The 23,113-nt window shown below is 33.9% G+C and overlaps 1 protein-coding gene and 1 long non-coding RNA gene across 5 annotated transcripts in view; one reads left to right on the forward strand and one right to left on the reverse strand.

The window, feature by feature from the left end:
* Positions 1–16,378, forward strand: part of LOC109248560 (uncharacterized) — a 47,906-nt gene extending 31,528 nt beyond the window's left edge. Inside the window, exons 2-3 of the long non-coding RNA XR_002072116.2 lie at positions 10,433–10,460; positions 16,214–16,378. This is a non-coding gene — a long non-coding RNA (uncharacterized LOC109248560). The remainder of the gene's footprint in view (positions 1–10,432; positions 10,461–16,213) is intronic.
* The window catches only part of ROCK1 (Rho associated coiled-coil containing protein kinase 1), a 160,861-nt gene that overhangs the window by 56,244 nt on the left and 81,504 nt on the right, over positions 1–23,113 (reverse strand). For 3 of the 4 annotated variants that reach the window (XM_019418335.2, XM_019418334.2, XM_053902481.1), the window contains 7 exons: positions 21,996–22,155; positions 18,388–18,448; positions 13,734–13,822; positions 11,680–11,728; positions 6,501–6,636; positions 5,052–5,143; positions 4,694–4,940 (listed from right to left, as the gene is read on the reverse strand). In XM_019418335.2, the coding sequence (XP_019273880.1) occupies positions 4,694–4,940; positions 5,052–5,143; positions 6,501–6,636; positions 11,680–11,728; positions 13,734–13,822; positions 18,388–18,448; positions 21,996–22,155 (834 nt within the window). The remainder of the gene's footprint in view (positions 1–4,693; positions 4,941–5,051; positions 5,144–6,500; positions 6,637–11,679; positions 11,729–13,733; positions 13,823–18,387; positions 18,449–21,995; positions 22,156–23,113) is intronic. The other variant, XM_019418336.2, reaches the window with a different exon arrangement.

Genomic DNA, 23,113 nt, shown 5'->3' on the forward strand with positions numbered 1-23,113 from the left:
AACTGCACTACTAGATATTTATCCAAGAGATGCAGGGATGCTGTTTCGAAGGGGCACATGCGCCCCAATGTTTATAGCAGCACTATCAACAATAGCCAAAGTATGGAAAGAGCCCAAATGTCCATCGATGGATGAATGGGTAAAGAAGAGGTGGTATATATATATATATATATATATATATATATATATACATATACATATATATATACACATATACATATATATATATACACACATATATATACATATATATATACATATATATATAAAATGGAGTATTACTCGGCAATCAAAAAGAATGCAATCTTGCCATTTGCAACTATATGGACGGAACTAGAGGGTATTATGCTAAGTGAAATTAGAGAAAGACAAATATTGTATGACTTCACTCATATGAGGACTTTAAGACACAGAACAGATTAACACAAGGGAAGGGAAGCAAAAATAATATAAAAACAGGGAGAGGGACAAAACACAAGAGACTCTTAAATACAAAGAACAAACAGAGGGTTACTGGAGGGGTTGTGGGAGGGGGATGGGCTAAATGGGTAAGGGGCATTAAGAAACCTACTCCTGAAATCATTGTTGCACTATATGCTAACTAAAATGGATGTAAATTAAAAAATATATTTTAAAAAATAAAAATAAGAAAAAAATCAAGTTTATGCAGTATTGTTAAAAACAAACACAAAAAAATCAAAAAGTCCCTAGCTTTAAGAGATACTGAAATATTTACAAATTAAACAAAGTGTTGCCTGAGATTTGCTTCAAAAGAATTCAGTGTCAGAGGTTTGGGAAAGGGAGGTGGGGGTATAAACAAAACAAGACTGGCTGCTAGATGAAGATTACTGAAGTTGGATGATGAGTACACACAAGGAGATCATTATAATATTCTACTGTGGTATATGTATGAAATTTTCCAAAATTCAAAGTTGAAGAAACCAACTAAAAAATGGTTTTTAAGAAAACTTTTTCAAATGGTTAATTAAAAAAATTTCTCTTTGCATTTCAATCTAAGAATCACAAAGTTACTGGATGACAAGCTTATCATTTCATTTAAAATTTTCATTCCTTAATGACATTTTGATCTGTATCCATTCTTTTTGTTTAAGCCTCTATCTCCTAGACTTTTAGAAGCTAGCTTTTGTCTGTTACAGCAGCCTTGAAATACTAGTCCAAGTGTTGGCAAACTTCAAGCCCTCAGCCTGCTTCTCTATAGACATGAAGCTAAGAATGCTTTTTCATTTTTAAAGGGCTGTGAAAAGTAAAAAAGAATATGTAAAAGCGACAGTATGTAGCCCACAAAGGCTAAAATATTTATTAACCAGTTATGTTTGGGAAGTCATTTCCCATACACAACAAAGAAGCTTTTGCCCATTATGGATACATGGAAGACATTTAACTAGGAAATAACATGACCCTGTCAGAAGCCCAGCATCACAAACTATGAGAAATTTATACCTGAGGGACCTGAAATTCCTATGAACCACAGAAGATTAATGTAAGATCTGTGGGTTTTTTTTTACCATGATGAATCTTTAATACGTATATTGAGCCTCATATAAATTGCGTACATTTTTTAAAAGTTTATTTACATGTTGAGACAGAGACAGAGCGCATGCAGGAGTGTGGAGGAGGAAGGGCAGAGAGAGGGAGAACTGCTGTCAGTGTGGAGCCTGACCCAGGGCTTGATCTCACAAACCATGAGATCATGACCTAAGCTGAAATCCTGAGTCGAACACTTAACTGACTGAGCCACCCAGGCACCCCAAGTTGTGTGAATTAAAAAAAATATGTATTTATTTTTGAGAGACAGCAAATGGGGAAGGGGAAGAGAGAAATGGGGAGAGAGAATCTGAAGCAGGCTCTGCGAGGTCAGCACAGAGCCTGATGTAGGGCAGAAACACACAAACCATGAGACCATGACGTGAGCTGAAATCAAGAGTCAGATGCTCAACCGACTGGGCCACCCAGGCGCCCCAAGTTGTGTGCATTTTAAATGTATATGAGCTTTTTGATTCATGAAGCATTGAAAAAGGATAAACATCAACAATAAAGCATGCTATATATTTTCCTTACCTTCACCAATATCTAAATATTAGATCCAGTTAAAAACCACTGTTGATGAACATATGATGGTCTCTTCCTTGAAAGCAAAAGCACTTCAAAGCTCAGTCATATCCGGCAGATCACAGACTTAAATAATTTTAAAATTGGAGTGATTATAAGGGTCACCTATTCTAATCTCCTTGGTTTATATATACAGAAAGCAGGTGAAGTGACTTTCACACAGGTAATAAGCTGTACATAAAAAGACCTAGAGAAGCAATTTAAGGAAGTGAACTAGGAGGTTTTTTTTAACGCATATAATGAAGTTACTTTATTGGTTACATTCAAGTCTATTTTAAGTCTAGTCCCTGAGAAATAAGATTGCACAACGCTCCTCAGCTAAAAACCAACAGGAGATCTTAATTTCCGTTTCCATAGACACAAAAACTGACCCTGACCTCTCTCCACAGAATTATAGCTAGTCATCAAGCCCCATGAGAACCCAAACTATGTTCCCATCCTGTGACTAAGGTTAAAAGGACTACCCCTCCTCCAACTTTCCCCTGAGACATCTGGCAACTTCTGTGCATATCTGTTTTGATTATGTAGTATGGATCCTTTTGCTAATAGGAACAGAAAATAGAAAAATATGTGAGAAGTGGGTAGAGACAGGAATCTTTTTGAAAACAAATTGATTATATTTCCATTACCAAAACTGTTTCTTTACAATTAGTTACACTCAATTTTTTCCTTTTAGATTTATAAAGACAGCTGATATCTGTAATCCTAACCTTCCTAAGAACATAGTTCTTTATTAGCAATGGGCTATTTCTGTAATTCAGTTTCTATTTCTGCCAACAATGCACAAGGAATTCCCAGGTTTTAATAGTTGTAATCTTCTTTTGATTAGTCCCACTTTGAGTAAGGCTTTTGTGAATTAGGCATGTTTTAAAATTAAGTTTTCAGTAATCTGGCTGTAAAATTAGAAATACATTACTGACCTCACAGGGGTGCCTGTGAGAGTGAAGAAATTACAATGTGACAGAAAAGTAGGAATTATCCTGAAAGAGAAAGAATGCTAATCACTTCCAATTTCACCAAAGTTATTTTGTCTATGAGAGCAATATGATAAAAAATATATTACTTTACACTTAAAAATGATTAATATGTTTTTAGCCACAATTAAAAATAAATTTTTAAAAATTACCTTCCTTTGATAAACAAAATACGGTATATACATATAATGGAACATTATTCACACTTAAAAGGGAAGAAAATTCTTACTTCTTTTTAAAAAATTAAGTTTTAAGTTTTATTATTTTTACTTATTTTTTATTATGTTTTTTAATGTTTCATTTATTTTTGAGAGAGAGAGAAAGAGAGAGAGAGTACAAGCTGGGGAGGGGCAGACAGAGGGAGACACAGACTCCAAAGCAGGCTCCAGGCTCTGAGTTGTCAGCACACAGCCTAACATGGAGCTCGAACTCGTGAACCACGAGATCATGACCTCAGCCGAAGTCGGATGCTCAACCGACTGAGCCACCAAGGCGCCCCCAAATTTTAATTTTTTAAATTCAAGTATAATTAACAGTGTTATAATAGTTTCATGTATACAATACAATGATTCTACAATTCTATACATTACTCAATGTTCACTGGTAAGTGTGTTCTTAATCCCCTTTACCTAATTTCACCCACCTATCCGTGGCAACCACCAGTTTGTTCTCTGTATTTAAGATTCTTTTTTTTGTCTCTTTTTGTTTGTTCTTTTGTTTCTTAAGTTCCACATGTGAGTAAAATCATATAGTATTTGTCTTTCTCTGATTGATTTATTTCAATTAGCATTATACCCTCTAGGTCTGGTCATGTTGTTGCAAATGGCAAGATTTCATTCTTTTTTTTTATGGCTGTGTAATATTCCACTGTGTATATACACACAATGTATACACATATATACATACATATATATATTACTTCTTTATATAATATACAGTATATGTATATATACACATACATATTGTACATGTTACTTCTTTATCAATTCATCTATGGAGGGACACCTGGGTTCCTTCCATATTTTGGCTACTATAAATAATGCTACATTAAACAAAGGGGTGCACTCCTCTTTTTCAAATTAGTGCTTTTGTATTCTTTGGGTAAATACCCAGTAGTGGAATTACTGGGTCATATGGTAATTCTATTTTTAATTTTTGGGGGAGCATCCATACTGTTTTCCACAGTAATTGCATTGATTTTCAGTCCTACCAATAGATGGGAAGTGCACAAGGGATCCTTCTTCTTCACATCTAAAAAAAGAAGGAAATTCTGATACATGCTACAACATGGATGAATCTTGAAGACATTATTCTAAGAGAAGTAAGACAGATACAAAAGGATAAATATTGTATGGCTCCTCTTTTATGAGGTAGTCAAATTAATAGAGTAGAATGGTGGTTACCAGCAACTGGAAGGACTGGAGAATGGCGAGTTATTGTTTAATGGGTATAGTGTTTTAGTTTGGGATGATAAAAAGGTTCTGGAGATGAATAGTAGCTGTGGTTGCATAAAAATGGACTTTATGCTACCGAGGTGTACACTTAAAAATGGCTAAGCCAGTAAATTTTACCACAAGAAAAAATATTACCTTGAAGGTCTCCAATCATCTCAGAATCATGACCTCTGTCTCTTCGTTCAGCTTCTAACACAGCTTGCAGCTGGTAATAGTCCTTGTCCATTTGTGTCTTGGAATTCTCTAAAATTCTATTTCTCTCCTGCAATTCTCTGTTTAAGGACTCTAGCTGACTAATTGACTTACTCATCTCTGTGTGACTCTTCCTTAATCTTACAGCTGTGTCTGATTCTGTCCTAAGTAAGTCATTGGCTTCTTCTAGCTATTAAAAAAAAAAAAAATAGTGAGAGCAAGAAAATAGGTTGTTGACCAAAATACAATCAAATTTACTTTAATTAATTATAATTTTAAACAGCTTAGTTAAAAAACTCACCTGCTTTTGTAACTGTGTCAGCTTCTCATTAGCAAGCTGTGAATTCTGACTTACTTTCTTTAAGTCTTCTAACTGATCCTTTAATGTAGAAACTAGAAAATGAAGAAAAAATGTAGAAATTAGAAAGTTATTATAGAGGAAACATGTAAGTACCTTAAAAAACTATTGTAGCCATAGTCAGCTACAACAGGCCCACTCCCAAAGTCATATTTCATCATGGAAGTACTTATATTTAAATTCAACAAAAAGTACAGCATTGTTTTACAATATAGACTACAACAGATTTGTTTTCAGCCGTGTAATAATTCTTTTTTTTTTTTTTTTTTTAATGTTTACTTTTGAGAGAGAGAGAAACAGAGCATGAGCTGGGGAAGGGCAGAGAGAGATGGAGACACAGAATCTGAAGCAGGCTCCAGGCTCTGAGATGTTAGCACACAGCCCAAAACAGGGCTCGAATTCATGAACCGTGAAATCATGACCTGAACCTAAGTCGGACACTCAACTGACTGAGCCACCCAGGTGCCTCAATATTTAAATTCTTTATTCTGTTAATAAGCTCAATCTATTAGTGAAATATAATAAAGCTAGTTCTAGTATTTATTTTTGAATAGCATAAGTCTTTGAATATCTGAAGATCTAAAAAACAGTTCGAAATTCAAAAGTACCAAATGGTCTTAGTGTAGGATAAGCTTTCCTCCCTCCATAGTTTCCCAGTCCTTCTGGTTCTCCTCCCAAGCAACAACTATTATTAATTTCTTGCATATGCTTCGTAAGACAGTGTATGTGTCCATACCCTCATACATAAAAACACACAAAATATATATTTTTTCCACATCTACACACTCTTAAGCATATATAGACAAGCACTCTCATTTTAAACAATACTATTTTTTTCACTTAAAAGTACATCTTAGCCATAATGCTACAATGAATACCTTGTTTATATATCAGTGTGCATGTGCACAAGTGTATACATAAATTAATTCCTAGAAATGAATCACTGGATCAAGGGTATAGAAAGATATTTTAAATGTATTTTTAACACTAATATGAAAAAAACATGAAATTTTAGTTAATAATTCTCAAATTGCTGCTTGTAAGAAATTGCCTAGAGAGCTTATAAAAAATACCAAGGCCCAGGCCACATGTTTAGATCAATTCAATTAGAATTTCAGAGGTTAGGCATGAACTTAGTATTCTTTAAAGCTTCCCAAGAGATTCCAATATGCAAACAAGGATGAAAATCACTCTTTTAGCTAAAACAGGACCACTGACTTTAATATGTTATACATTTATCTTGGAACATGGTTAATTAACACATGAGGTGTCCTAGGACTGTGACTTTAAAAATATATCATAGGCTCTAACCTTAAGACACCTCATGACAAAGACCTCAAGTATAGTGTTAGCCAGAAATTTCAGTGTTTTTCAAAAGTAGAAACAGTTTACCTTCATTTTCTACATTTCTCCTCTTCTCATTTTCCTGTTCTACTTTTCTTTGGTACTCATTAATTCTATGCTGTAGCAACATTTTCTCTTTCTCAATCTGAGACACTGTAGACTCTAGGTTTCTTCTTTGATTTCCCTGTAAACATAATGATAAAAGTCACCACTGCAATTAAACTCTTTATTTATTTATAGGAATACTATATTCTTTTAAAATAAAACACACAATGGGGTGCCTGGATGGCTCAGTTGGTTAAGCATCTGACTCTTGATTTTGGCTCAGGCCATGATCTTCCGGTTCGTGAGATTGAGCCCTGTGTCAGACTCTGTGCTGTCAGCTTGGGGTTCTCTCCCTCCTTCCCTCTCTTTCTCTCAAAATAAATAAATAAATTTAAAAAAAAGAAGACTTAAGATGGATTCTTTTTTTGTTTCAAAATCAGAAAGTACCTGTAACGACAACTTTCTAAAAATAGAATTAGCTTGCTTTATAGGAAGACTGAGAGAATCCCCTTATTCAAACTAGATATGGAAAATTTTCAGATTTTTAAATCCATGAATATAAAAAACTATGAATCTTATCAGAAAGCTGCTTTATTAGTTTAAGATGACCACACTGCATTCCATTACCAATATTTTGATTTATAATCCTAAATTAAAGATATAAATATGAAAGATAATAATTACACATTTGATAATTAAATGGTGCAAAACTCAAATGTCTCCTTTAGCCCTCTTCCTGTCTCAACAACTTACCTTTTCTAAAATGTTCTATGTATCTACCCACTAATGCATATTTAAAAAGTAATGAAGGAGACACTTACTTTAGAAAATAAAACTGCAGGGGAGGGGAGGGTTAAAGAAAAAAAAAATAGCCAAACCTTCACAAATTAAAAATTTATCTTTTTTTTCTGAGTTACCACTTCCATGCTTTTGAAGCTTCATTTTTTTAAGACTCCACACTGGGAAAATCTCCGTTATAGTGTTTTTCTGGGCTTTCCCATCATTAAGCAAAACTCATATTTTAAGGACAATGCTGTTAGGTTTAGTAAAATTTGCAGAGATCATCCAAGATCTTTCCAATTCTGAGATTTTATCATTCTAACTTTTAATTCTTTTCATTTTTAAATTTTGATTTCAGGAAGTTGCAAAGATACCACAGAGAGGTTTCTTGTACTCTTCCACTCAGTTTCCCCTAATAGATACATTTTATGTAACATCAGCACAGTAACAAAATCAGGAAATTGATACTGGTATAAGGTATGTATGTTTCTGTTATTTTAGCTTATGTGCAGATTCATGGAACCACCATCGCAATCAAGATACAGAACTGTTCCATTGGCACAAGATCTCCTTCCAGCCAGCCACTACTTAAGAGCTTAGAAGCTGCCCTTCTCCCACCACCCACATTCCTGGCAACCAGTAATAGGTTCTCCATGTGTGTAATTTTGACTTTCTTTGAGAATACATTAATGGAATCACACAGTATGGACCTTTTGGGAATGGCTTTTTACACTCGATATAATGCCCACAAGATCCATCCAAGTTGTTGTATCAATAGTTCATGCCTTTTTGTTGCTGAGTAGTACTCCATGGTATAAATGTATCAAAGTTCGTTCAACCATTCACCTATGGTAGGACATTTTGATTATTTCTAGTTTTTGGCATTACAAATAAGGCTATTATGAACAGCAGTATACAGGTTTTTTAAGGATATAAGTTTTTGTGTTTTTTTTTTCCCTAGGATAAATGCCCACAAGTGCAATTGCTGGGTCGCCTGGTAGATGCATGCTTAGTATTTTAGGAAACTGCAGCAGTATTTTCCAGATTGGCTGTACAATTTTAAATTCCCATTTGCAATGCATGAGTGATAGTTTTTCTATATTCTTGCCAGTTTTGGTATTGATGCTATTTTTTATTTTACTTGCTCTAATGATTATAAAGTGATTTCTCATGGTGGTTTTAAATTTGCATTTCCCTCATGGCTAATGATATTGAGCATCTCTTCATATGTTTGTCATTCACTCTGATGAATGACATGTCTTCTGCCAATTTTCAAATGGGATTATTTGTTTATTCAACTGCTGAGCTTTAGAGTTCTTTATTCTAGATAGAGTCCTTTGTGATATACATAGTTTGCAAATATTTTTTTCCCAATCTATTTCTTGTCATTTCATCCTCTTCTCATGTTCTTTCACAGAACAAATATTGTTAATTCTCATGAAGTCCAAATTGTTGAATACTTTTCTTCATGTGGATCATGTTTGTGGTGTCATGTCTAAGAACTTTTCACCAAGCTGTAGATCCCTAGGGTTTTCACTTATTTTTTTTTTCCTAAAAGTTTTATATTTTCATGTTTACCTTTAAATATGACCCATCTTGAATTAATTTTTGCATAAAGTATGAGACTTAAGTTGAGGTTCATGTCTTGGTCTATGAATATCTAATTGCTCCAGCACCACTTGTTAAAAAACTCTTTCCTCCATTAAATTGCTTTTGCACCTTTGTAAAAAAATCAGTTGGCTGTAAATGAGAGACACTGATTTATGATTTTCTTCGTAGTACTGTCTTTGTTAGATTTTGTCATCTGGGTAATTCTAGTCTCATAAAACTCACTGGGGAATGTTCCCTTCTCTTATATTTTCTGGAAGAGATAGTGTAGAATTGGTATTAATTCTTTTTAAAACATTTGGTGGAACTCTCTAGTAAAACCACCTGGTCCTAGAAGATTACTTTTTGGGAAACTTTTAAATTATGAATTCACTTTAATAGTTATATAGGACTATTCAACTAATCTATTTCACATTGTGTGAGTTGTGGTAATTTGTATTTTGGCAGAATTATTACATTCCACCTAGATTTCACACTTACATGTTTAGAATTGTTTATAGTATTCCTTTATGATCCTTTTGGTATCTGGAGGGACTATAGTGATATGCTTGCCCTGTTTTATTCCTGATACTGATCATTTGTGTCCTCTTTTTCCTTTATCAATCTTGCTAAAGGTCTGTCAATTTTCCAAATAGCTAGCTTTCTGTTTTCATTGATTTTCTCTATTGTTTTTCTATTTTCAATTCCACTGATCTCTACTCTTATCTTTATTTCTCTTCCCTTCTTTTTGCTTTGATTTTACTCTTCTAAGTTCTTGAGGTAGGTGCTTAGATGACTGATTTGAGATTTTTCGTCTTTTCTAATGTATGCCTTTACTGCATAAATTTATCTTAGAACACTATGTTAGCTGCATCCCACAAATTTTGATGTTTTATTTTCATTTTCACTGTTCAAATTTTTTTTTAAAGATGAAGAGCCATAACTTATTTTATTATTGTATAGTTGACACACAACTATTAGTTTTTCAGGTGTACAGCACAGTGATATGACAGTTCTATACATTACTCCATGCTCACCATGTAAGTATAGTCACCATACAATGTTATTACAATATTACTGACTATATTTCCTATGCTGTGCATTTCATCTCCATGATTTTGTAACTAGAAGTTTGCACCTCTTAACCCTCTTCACCAATTTTACCCATATCACCAGCAACCATCAGTTTGTTCTCTGTATTTGAGTCTGTTTTTTTGTTTGTTTTCCAGATTCCATATATAAGTGAAATTATATGGTAACTGTCTTTCTCTGCCTGTCTTATTTCACTTAGCATATAACCCTCTGGGCCCATATAGGTTGTTGCAAATGGCAAGATTTCATTTTTTTTTAATAAGAGCCATAACTCTAATGTAATGAGATGTAATTAACATTCCAACATAACCTTTCATTCCCGTTTAGAAGTATTCTTTGACCTATGGATTAGTTAGAACTGTGTTGTTTAGTTTCCATATGTTTGCAGAATTGCTTGATATATTAGTCATTCTAGTTTGATTACATTTTGGTCAGAGAACACATTCTGTATAATTTTAATTTTTTTTTTTTTGCAGAAGTTTGCTCAGGATATGGTCTATGTTGGTATGTATTCCTTGAATGCTTGCAAAGAATGTATATTTTACTGTTGTCAGGCAGAGGATTCTACAAATGTTAAACATATCTTGTTGGTTGATGGTGTGGTTGAGCTTTCCTATAGGTTTGTGGATTCTCTGTCTAGAGAGTGATAGATACTGAAGTCTCCAGTGATAATAATGGATCTGTCTATTCATCTTTTCAGTTTTATTGGCTTTTACTTCACATATTTTGTAGGTCTATTTGGCAGATACAAATTTATGAATGTTATTATTTTCTTAGTGGACTGATCTTAAACTTAGCATACTTGAATTTTACCTGTTTTTTAGAAATGAAATACCCAAAGCTGAGGATTTGCAAAATGGATTTCTTAAAGAGACTTAAATAAATAGTACTAATTATACACTGACCAATGGCAAGTTGGCAAAATATTATACATATATGCATAACATGTATATGTATTACATAAATATGCATATACAAAGCTACAAATGAAAAAAAAAACTGACGGATACTATTCCTCAAGAGAAAATTAAGATAGCACAAAAACCACCAGAAAGATTAACTAAAAAAAACAAACAAAAAAACCCCAAAAACAAAACAACAACAACAAAGGAAGTGATCAATAAGAAGGCCATAGAAAGTATATTTCTTTGAAGGGTACTCTTTATACACAGAGTAGAAAGATATCTATAAGCTTATCAAAAGGAATGACAATGTATTATATATTTGCAAACAAACATCTGAATCATGAAATTTTTCCTTGGTAACAAAAACTTCTTGCTAGGTGACCATAGAAAACATGAATGATTCTAAAATCAATATATTACTCATTTGATCACATAAACTTATGTTAATGTCAGTCCTTTTTAAATTGTATTCTTTCCTCCTTCCTATTTGTCAGTCTCTTTCTGATGTAGTTCGGATCCCATTTGATTCTCTTTTCCTTTCTCACTTTTTAAATGTTAAGTAAGAACAACTGAAATGAAATTTATGTACTAAAATTTCAACATGGTTCTAGCATAAAACTACACAAAGGAAACTGAAGTTTAATCTAATCTGTATCACTTGAACCTACAGCTCCAAAGTGAGGCTTTCATCATAGTTCTCTGACTTTGTTCTGTATTTAAACCTATAAAGTTCCAATGCAATTTTCTTAGAAAACAAAACAATCTGAAAGAGGAAAAACTCTCAAACAGGGAAACTTCTGATTAGAAAACAAAAGTACCTCTTCATCCAATTCTTTCATTATCTTGTCTAGTTTTATGTTTGAAGTTCTGTAAAAACAAAAGCAATATAGATTAGAAATATGTTTATCTTTTTATTGCTCAGGGGTGCAACACCACATTCTTTACTTTTCCGTTTAACTAAGATGTCTTAACTGTTTTTGTGCTGTGGATCCCCTTTGGCACTCTGGTAAAGCCTGTGGGTTTTTCTCAGAATAATATATTTTAAAGCAAAAAAGGATTTAAAAAAGCCAAAAATATATTAAATATAGTCTTTTTTAAAAAAATGTGTTTCAGGAATATGTGTGGCTTCTTTATTAATATATTAAATCACAAGATCTAGCAGCAGTAATTTCAAAGTAGTGATGAGCACAAATGATAAACTATAATAAATAAAAATATTTGTAGTATCTATTAGTAATAAAAAAATTTAGCTACTGCTAATAGATGTAGATAACTGCTTTTGTTCATAGTGGAAGGAAATGTTGAATATCAGTTATAAGTTAGGGAAAATACTTTTTCTCATCCAAGTTTAAGGACCTTGAATTCATCCATGGACCCTTTGTGGGAGGGACCCTATGGATTCCAGGTTAAGGATCCCTGAACTTCCTAATGCAATACTTGCTAATAAACAAAAATTAGCCACTTAACCTTTATACAAGATTACATAGTGAAGAGAAAGGTGGCATATATGGATCAGTAAATATACCACTTAACAAGTAAGGTGAAAAGTTGAGATAAACTAAGAGTGTATTATCTCCATCACATTTTGTTTTCTTTGGCTCTGAACAGAATTCTGAGCTTCAAATCTGCATATGCAATGTTTCACATGTATGTTTCATCAAATACATCACTCAGCCCAAAATGTTACTCCCTCTGCTCCACACCCTTACCTATAATATTAATTTCTTCCTACTGTAAGTGTCCCTAAGAAAGGACATGACCTAGGAACCATCCTTGACTCATCTTCCTCCTTCATTCCCATTTAGTTGAATAAATGTCAAGTGCTGCCAACTAACTAGAGTGTTCTTTTTAAAAAGCAAATTTGATCAATTTTTTAAGCTTAATAACTTTCAATGTTTTTCCATCATCTTAGGATAAGTTCCAAATTTCTTAGCTTGTTAAAAACAGAGTCCACCAAGATCTACATTCTGTTTATCTTTCCACCCCCATTCCTCTCCTCTAACATTTTCCTTATCATTACAGACCACTTTGGCCATTCCTATTACTTCCTCAAATTGATTTCCATTGCCACTATCATTAGTTTAATTTTGGATGTAGAAACTTCTCAACATTTATGCATTTCCATATTTTATACTTAGAAATTCCTTCCAAATCCTGAGATCAGTTAATTATTTCCTAATATGTAAGTGCTTTTCTGAAAAAAGTTTGCACTATATACTAATGTATTTAGTCTATCAGGAATGGTATGCAATAAGAGTTTTACTTGTTTCCTCTTTGGCCCAATCACAAAAATGCCAGTTTTCCAATTCCATTTGTTGAATGTTACCTATTATTGAATGTGTTACTTATTTAATTTATTCAATAGTATCCACAAAAAATATCAAGTTATTGTTTTAGTTAATAAGTAACTCAGCATTGTGCCAGGTTATTTTAAATAATATTCATCATTACATATTTCATAAATATACAGGCTCTTATTAGATTTAGTGAATTTTAATATTTAACATTTACATTTTAAAAAGCACATCATTTAATGTAATCTAATTTGCCTTTTCAGTCAGCTAATTAAAATGGGAGGAAAAAAGTAATAAATCAAGCACTAAGTGAATCGGCACTATAGTTTTTTAATAAAGACTTCCAGGAACAAATACACTTTAACTATCCTGAGGACAATATGTCTATAACTAATGCCAACATAAATATTACTTTCCAATTCTAGGCAAGACATTCTTCATTGAATGTACATAAGCAGTAACCGTATATCGCCATCTTATTTCTGATTAATTTTCAACTGTTTTATAGAAGGCGAGTTTTAAAAAAAGTATTTGCTGTACAACCTTTAATGTTAAAAACATACAAAGTATATTCTCACCTGCACTTCTGCTCCATTTCATCTTTTAATTGCATTTCATTATGCAGTTGTTCTTCCAGCTTATAAATTGTTTTTTGCAAATTTTCCTGCTTTAATCAAAAACAAAACAAAACTCATCCTACTAAGAATATTCATAGATAACTTAAAAATAACAAGTTTATGTTATTCTATACCTACTCAAGAATAAATTATTTGGTTCAATCTTACCCCTTTCCTTTCAATCTGAATTTATTATTAATTTAATAAGCATTTTTTCAACACCTACAAATATGTCAGGCACTGTGGTAGACATTAGTAATACAAAAAATTAAAAAGATTTGGTCCCTGTGCTTATGAAGCTAAGAGTTAAACAGAGAGGCACAGAGGAATAGGAGGGTGAAAAGAACCTACAATAATCCAAAGACATACACACAAATATTACAATATAATGTAGTGATGATAAAGTTATATATGAGGTGTTCCAAAGGAGGGAAGAGGTCATGTCTAATTCTGCCACAAAAATGTAATGTTTGAAATGAGACTTAAAATATGAGAGATATTTACTAAGCAGAAAAGGTGGTAGAAGAAAGGCATTTTAGCCAGAATGACTGAGTCCAAAAGTAGAGAGGTGAAAGAAAACATGATATATTTTGGAAATGGGAAGAAATCAAATATAGGCAGAGCCCAGAACAGAGAGAATGAGTCACATAAAATCTGAAAAGGTGAGTGAGGCCATGATTCTTGTATGCAAAAATAGGAGTTAGGGACTTTAACCTATAAGCATTTTAAAAAGGGAAACAATATAGTATCTGCATTTTACTTTAGAGAGACAGAGAGAATGCAAGTGGGGGAGAGGAGCAGGGGGAGGGGGACAGAGAGAGACGGTGGGGGGGGGAAGACAGAGAGAGAGAGAGAGAGAGAGAGAGAGAAATAGAGAGAGAATCTCAAGTAGGCTCTACGTTGAGCATAGGGCTCAATCCCACAACCTTAGGGCCATGACCTTAGCCAAAATCAAAAGCTGGACACCCAACTGACAGAGTCACCTAGGCAACATTATTATTATTATTATTATTATTATTATTATTATTATTAGTTTCTGCATTTTAGAAATGCCACTTCAGTAACAATAAGGTGAAAAGAATAGAGGGGAGAGAAATTCTACTCAAAGTAACCAGTTAACAGGCTTTTGAGACAGTTCAAGCAAAAAAGCATATAGGTTTGATATGAGGCAGAGGCTGTAGGAATGAAGAGGAGGAAATGGATAACTGTCTCATTCAGAAGGTAGAATTAACCTAATAACTGATTAGAAATAAGAGACAAAAAAGTACAGCATAGGGAATAGTCAATAACATAATAACATGTATGATGACAGTTGGTAACTACACTTATTATAGTGAGCATCGAGTAATGTATAGAATTGTCAAGTCACTATATTGTACACCTGAAACTAATGTATCATTGTATGTCAACTGTACTTCAATAATACAAATTTTTTAAAAATCAAAGTGGGATGGGGCACCTGGGTGGCTCAGTTGGTTAAGCATCTGACTTCGGCTCAGGTCATGATCTCATGGTTCATGAGTTCAAGCCCCAGATTACGCTTTCTGCTGTCAGCACAGAGCTTCCTTTGGATGCTCTGTCCCCCTCTCTCTCTGCCCCTCCTCTGTTCATTCTCCCTCTGTCTCAAAAATAAACGTTTTTTAAAACTAATTAAAAAGTTAAAAAGTGGGATTCTGAAAAAAAATGTCAACAGAAGAAAGAAAGAAAGAAAGAAAGAAAGAAAGAAAGAAAAAGAAAGAGAGACAGAGAAAGAACAGAGTACCATTACAAAAGATATGGAACACATAAGAGCTGCTTGGGAGGGGACAGAGAGAGGATGAGTTTAGCTCTGGCATAGGATGAAGTGCTTGTGCCTGACAGAAGGACAGGAAAGGAAATCCAATCAGAGAGAGAGAGAGAGAGAGAGAGAGAGAGAGAGGAAAAGGCGAGGAGAGAGAAAAGAGAGAGAGAGAGAGACAGACAGACAAGAGAGATACAGCTTTGGAGTTCAGAGGAGCAAGCTGCACACACATGAGATTACCTACAAAAAATGAGCAGAGAGCCAAGATCAGAATCATCCTGAGAAACATTTAATAATTAAAGGGGAGGGAGAGAAGAAGAGGAGAGAAGAGGAGAAGGGGGAAGAGATCCTGCCAAAGGGATGGAAAATAAAATCTACACAGGTGGGAAGAAAAAAAGAAAGAAGGGGAACATGAAAGGTTTACAAAAGTTCATAGAAGGAGGAACTGATTAATCAGTGTCATTTGCAGCAAAAAAGAAAAATAAGATAGGAATGAAAATTATTCATTATATTTGTCAATTGCAAAGCTGTTCATTAGCATTTGCTGGAAGGCTTTCAAGGAAGAGTTGAAAATTACATCAGCTGACTTTTGTATTTAGCTGTTAACAGATATAGTAGGCACATCAAATTTTTCTTCTTCCCCTGTGATCTTTCTTACCAGAGCAAAAGATAAAAGGTAGCAGCAGCCACTGACAGAAACTTCTGGCAATCACCATTGAACAAGATCAGCCCAAAGAAAACACAATTCCACTAAATATTCTTTGAAGCCCGATGTATCACTAATCCCACAGATAAGTAATACATGAGAGCTGGGTTACAGCAGCTCCTTATTGTCACATTCCCTAGGTCAAAGATTCTTTAACTTTAAAGATTTCTGAGCCCTTGTTAACTATGTAACTTGAATAGCTCTAATAGGATGAGAATTTAAAAGACATAGATGGTCAAAACAGCTAACAGGTACTCACACAGTTCACTCTCCCTTTTTCCACTTTCCCTTCACATCACCTGTTCAATCTTACATTTAAGAGTAAATATATTAAGAAGCAAGAGAATTACATCAGCTTTTAAAACATGATTGCTACTTACACTCCCCTCCTCAGTTAATAATATGTAGGCCACAATACACAGAGTTCAAAGAACTCTCCAAGGATGGCCAAATAATTATTTCTAACATATTTTTTTAAGTAAGCTCTATGCCCAACATGGGGCTTGACCTCAAGACCCCAAGATTGAGAGTCTCATGCTCTACCAACTGAGCCAACCAGGTGCCCCAACTGTTTTTAGTATTTTTAAGAAAAGTCCTGGTCAACTCTAAAGGACCTTCTCAAATCTAAGTAAGATTTTTTAACCTCTGTCCCATGAACATGAGCTATATGGACAATAAAAAGGACTCCTGTCTCTAATAATTACTTATAACAGTAATTTTCAGTGGACAAATTAGATGGTGCTGACTATACTGGTTATTCTCCCATTTGCTTTCTCTCTTTTCTAGCCATGAAATCCATGCTCCTTGAAATCAACCCTTCCTTTGGCTTGAAATCTATAGACCGCATTACCTGGGTTTACTGTCCTACTTTAATAAATGGGAGACACCAGTAGGAAATCAAAAGGTGGGGATAATGAAAGTATTCATTCTCCCCACCTTTTTATTGCCTTACTGTGGTGATAGCAGTGTTCTACATTCTATGTTCCTCTTTGATGATGCTAGGTTTTTCTGAACTATGGCAACAATACCTGTCTCTCCCTGTCCTTTCAAACTAGGGACAATAGTTTCCCACTATTGTTGATCAATGGGTATTTTCACAGCCTTTATTTATTGCTCCTCTTGACCCTGCTCATGGCACTGTAAATAGTCCTTTCACTAAACTCTCTTTTAATGAACGAACAAAATGTAGTGTATACACAGAATGTGATATGTTCAGCCTTAAAAAGGAATCAAATTCTGAAACATGTTACAACATGGAGAAACCATGGCTAAGTGAAATAACCCAATCACAAAAAGTCAAATATTGTACGATTCCACTTACATGAGGTGTCTAGAATAGTCAAATTCATAGAGACAGAGAAAGTAGGATAGTGATTACTCAGGGCTGGGGGTAGTGGAATAAAGAGTTTAATGTGCACAAAGTTTTAGTTTGGGATGAAGAAAAATTCTGGAGATAGACGGTGGTAGAAAACAATGTGAAGGTGTTTTTTTTTTTAAATGTTTTTGAATTTATTTTTGAGAGAGACAGAGCACAAGTGGGAGAGGGGCAGAGAGAGAGGGAGACACAGAATCCAAAGCAGGCTCCAGGCTCTGAGCTATCAGCACAGAGCCTGACATGGAGCTTGAACCCACAAACCGTAAGAGCATGACCTAAGCCGAAGTCAGACGCTTAACCGACTGAACCACCCAGGCGCCCCCATTACCACAGAACTATACACCTAAAAATGGCTAAAATGGTAAATTTTATGTTATGTATATTTCATCATATATACAACACTCTCTTTAGTTAAGTCTTTTGTTTATGTTACCTGTTTTCTTCTCAAGACCTGTACTGATACCTTGATTTACCATAAATTCCTAATTCTAAAGATTAGAAAGACTGCCACTGTCAATTTGTGTAGCAATTTATAGTTAATTAATTATCTCCACATAAAGTATCCCATTTGATATTCAGGCAAGAAATCAAATTGGAAGGAGATAGTAGGTTAAAAAATACTATCAAAATTTAAGTTCACTAACTACACAATCAAAAGAAATATGTTTACTTACTTAATGTGTACTTAATATCATGCACACAAAACACACTGTCCACAAAATAACTTTTTAAAAAATATGACAAAAATACATACCAAGCTTTTATCCACATTGGGGCTACTTCGGTTATCATTAGGATTTGCTGAAGATAAGTATCTGAGAGAAAAAGAGTTTTTAGAACTAAAAGAACCAAAAACCTCTTCAATATTCAATAACCAGTAACATATACTACACACTTATTTTTTGCTTTAGTATTGTGCTTGTTCTGCTTTTGAAAAATTGAGTACAAGTTCATGACTCTTTATATAAAGATTTTATATAAAGATACATATGTATAAAAGTGATACATACATTAAATAAAACCCCCAGTTAGCTCGGAGCAGCACTCTGTAATCATATACCTTACTATCCCTGCAGCCACACATATGACTATTCATACCAAGTAGGATAAATAAAAACTATAAATAGTCTCGAGTTAGTTCAGATTAGGTTTTCGGCCATGAGAGCAGGCTATGGCAGCTTTTGCCACCAAACAAATCACTAAAGTATTTAGAGTTTTTAGAGCTTTTTGCAATAGGGATTGGGGATAAGGAATTGTTGATTTCTACAGAAATGTGCACAGCTTTTCTCTCTGCCCCAAATTACTCTTCAGCCAAGAATGATATTGCCTTTATGGGCAAAAAAGAGTTTTTGCCTAAATAGTTAACATAACCTAAGTTCTGGTGATGTCCTGCTAACCTTTTGAGACTCCAAGGCTTTATATTCACTATAAAGGTAGGTAACATATAAGATAGTAGTGATCTTTAGAAGTCTTTAGATATCTTATGAGATTATTAAACACATCTAAATAGATCATATGAAAAAGATTTTCTAAGCTCTCAAATGTTATATAAAGGGAAGGTACTACTGCTGCCTTTTCTACTGCTTCTGCTACTTCCTCTACCATGCTACAACTACCACTATTAATACTTCTACCATCACCGCCACTATAGTTGCCACCGTGGTCAATCAGTAGAACACTCTCAAAAAGATATCAAATAGCTCCATATACTTCCTAGCTGTTTTAGGGCAACTGATAATGCACTACATATTCACTACTAGTAAAAAACAGAAGATAAGTTCCTTTAACAGTGTTCTAAAAAAAAAAAAAAGGAAAATATGCCATTTTTATGTTTTCCTTGGAAAATTATTCAGATCAACTAGAGAATAAAATAATCAGAAGACAGTTTTCAGGCACTGTGTAGCAGGTTTGTAGAATAAAGGTCTCATGTAACAAATGACAAATTCTAGATGTAGTACAATTTCATTCCATTAACTACTGTCTCAGAAATTCAGTGTGAGATTCCACATTATGTGATGTAAATAAAAGCATATGGCAATGCCAGTAGAATCTGAATTAGATAGGAAATCAGACCATTTTCTAAGAGATCTTCTAAATTTTAATATGCTACATAAATTGAAGTTAATATTTAGCCTCTGCAAAGTTAATAATATAACTTTCTCAAAATGCAGCACTGGAAATTAAGGACACCAAATGTAGGCATCCATTCATTCTTTCACTCCACCCCCCACCCCCCCCAAAGTCCTTTTGTATATTACATCGTTGCTTTCATATAGAATCTGGTCATTTAGATAGCTCTTTACGAAAGGTTTTAGATTATTACAAATGTAGCTAGAAGTTTAACCTTTAGACTATTAACAATCTTTGTTCATTTTGCTGTATTTCAGCAATAAAGATCTCTACCCTTGGTAACTGAAAGTATGTTTGGATTTCAGGAGTAAGAATTTCAGAAGTTTTCTATTTCATGCCAATAATTCAAATTATACTTACATTTTATACTAAGGCTAATCAGTATTTTGCTGATTCTTTAAGATCAACCACACCTTCAACCATGTCATAAACAATTACTAAACAACACTATATTATGCAATAAGGTGGTGGTACTGAAGAACAGAGTACAATTTCTATTTTCGAGAAACTCAGAAATTAGTTTGGAATATGCAACATATGGATGCCAGGAAAAACTAGAGAAAATAATCATGTAACAATTTACTACAAATAGTATGTACAATGTTTATTTAATTCAAGATTACTTTCACATCAATAAACCTAAAAAAAGTGATTAACTGATATAACTACATAAAATCCAAAAACACTGGGGGGGGGGTGTTTATATCAATAGTACAACTGATCAGAAAGCAAGCCAGAGGATAAGTGATAAAAAGTACAAAAATATAGACAGACAGGAAGACAGAAAGAAAGAACTCTTTAGCAAAAACCACTCTGAAAAACTTGTCTGTGCATTTTTTTTTCCTCTGTGTATTTCAATATAAAATAGCTACAATATCATATTCACGAATATTGTGGGAAAAGGATTAAAATACTGGACTTTTCTTAGAATCAAAGTCAAGTACTACCTGCCTGGCCTGGTTGGTGATACAACAAAAAGTGTTCAGTACTATCTTACAGTTGTATTATTGGAGAAATCTCATAAGGCAGGACTAATCTGCCTTCCTGTTTTCTAAACTTGGCCTGAATAGGGTCTTATAAAAAAGTTTTGACTACAATGACAAAATGCTACACTTGAAAATATATTCATTTCCTCATTAGTGTATGAGCATCTTAAGAGAAGGTACTAATAACTGTATCTTATTCATCTTTCTCCCTGCGTGCTTATTCATCTTTGTCTCCCTACCTGACAAAAAATAAGTTGGCAAATATGTTTGTTTGAATGAATGAATGAATGCTCAACATACTGAAATTATGTTAAATGTTTAATTTGTTTCTCATATCCATTTGAAGACTAAAGCTAACATTAGCTCATACTAATAACAGCTAACAGTGAGTGCTTATTCCATGCAAAACATTGTTCTGTTCTACTGTATTGATATAATGAACCCTTACAATAATCCTATGAGACAAGTATCATCGCCATCATCATCATCATCATCCCTATTTTTGAGAAAATGGAAGCACAAAAGGTTGAAGTTATTTGCCCAAGGTCACAAGGTCTAAATGCTGTAAGATATGGTGAATTCATTTAGTGGTTTCTGGGGAGGGATCACTTAATTTTTGAATTACTAAAGCTTACAGGCCTTTGTAACATCAATATAGTGATGATAATGCTAGAAAACTATATGTTCTTCCAAAGTGTATTATAAAACCAGAATTCTTTGGATAACAAGATTAACTAAAATATAAGTATTAATAGAATCTTTTAACTTATTAATTGCTGTAACTTTTTTTTTTTAATGTTTATTTATTTTTGAGACAGAGAGAGACAGAGCATGAACGGGGGAGGGTCAGAGAGAGGGAGACACAGAATCTGAAACAGGCTCCAGGTCTGAGCTGTCAGCACAGAGCCCGACGCGGGGCTGGAACTCACGGACCGCGAGATCATGACCTGAGCCGAAGTCGGCCGCTTAACCGACTGAGCCACCCAGGCGCCCCAATTGCTGTAACTTTAACACATATATAGTGCATCATTCAGTAAATGATTTCTGAAACACAATATCCTGATCATGGATGAGTCTAAAAGAAATGAAATATGGAATAATACAAGTATCATACATCACTGAAAAATGGCATATTAAGATATCTCTTCATATACCATTAAATGTTCTTAAAGTGACTTTGAGATATCCCTAATAATAGACTACAAAATTAGTACTTACCCCTAAAATCAATGTTTAGCATACTTACCTACGATTGCTATAATACGTAAATCCTACAAAAGGTAACTGATTGCCAACAAAAGCTTTAGGTATAGGGAATGTTTCTTCATCTCCTTTATCTTCTTCCAAGTCATCAAAATTACTTGTATCAATGTCGCTACTTAAATCAGGTACAACTGGCGCTACAGCTAAAAATGGAAACAAAATTAGTAGTTTACTTCAAATTTAATATAAAAATAAAGTGAAGCAAAGATTCCATACCAACTACTAAGTTTCTTACATACAAATAAGTTGCAAACCAAATTCCAAATGGGTTGAATCCTATTTCACCCAATTTTATTAGGGCTATTAATCAACTGATATTGACCATTACAATTCTATGAAACAATTATCTCCTATAATTATCATCTATACTTCAAGTTTAATTTGAATATTGCAAGTATAAAGGTTTTAGAATATACCATAATATAAATATGCAAAAACAGTCAGGACTCTACAAAAGACTTTGCAGAAACCACAGCATAATAAATTGTACTCAAAACTGATTGATTTCAAATGAAATATTCTGTTAATCTGCTCTGTAACAAACTAGAAATCAAGGTTACCTACCTCTTAGTAGTCCTGGATATAACATTTGGTACTGAAATATATTTATTAATCTAGAATTTAGATGGTTAGTATCCACCCCTCCCCCCAACTCAATATCTCTATAAGACTAAGTCACAAGGAGCAATGTATTTTGAATTTTATTTTCAGTCTAGCTACCTTCCCTGAATCAAGTCATTAAATGATGACTCCATGAGGTATTTATGAAATGGCTGTTAGGAAAAGAGGGTAGAGATACAAAACATGTACACAGAATCTTCGAGAGTTATAAATGTGATGGAGAGCAAGACTCATAAAAATTTTAAGTTTATTTATTTTGAGAGACAGAGAGAGAGCGTGTGCTCGTGCACTCAAGTGGGGGAGGGGCAAAGAGATAGAATCCCAAGCAGTCTGCATACCCGCAGCACAGATACCAACATGGGGCTCAAACCCAGGATCTGTGAGATCATGACCTGAACTGAAACCAAGAGTCAGACACTCAGCCAACAAAGCCACCCAGGCCCCTCATTTAATAAGTATATACGGCAATGCTTAAATCGT

The sequence above is a fragment of the Panthera pardus genome, unplaced genomic scaffold (assembly GCF_024362965.1).
Source record: "Panthera pardus isolate Hobbes unplaced genomic scaffold, ASM2436296v1 HiC_scaffold_15, whole genome shotgun sequence".
Taxonomy (NCBI): domain Eukaryota; kingdom Metazoa; phylum Chordata; class Mammalia; order Carnivora; family Felidae; genus Panthera; species Panthera pardus.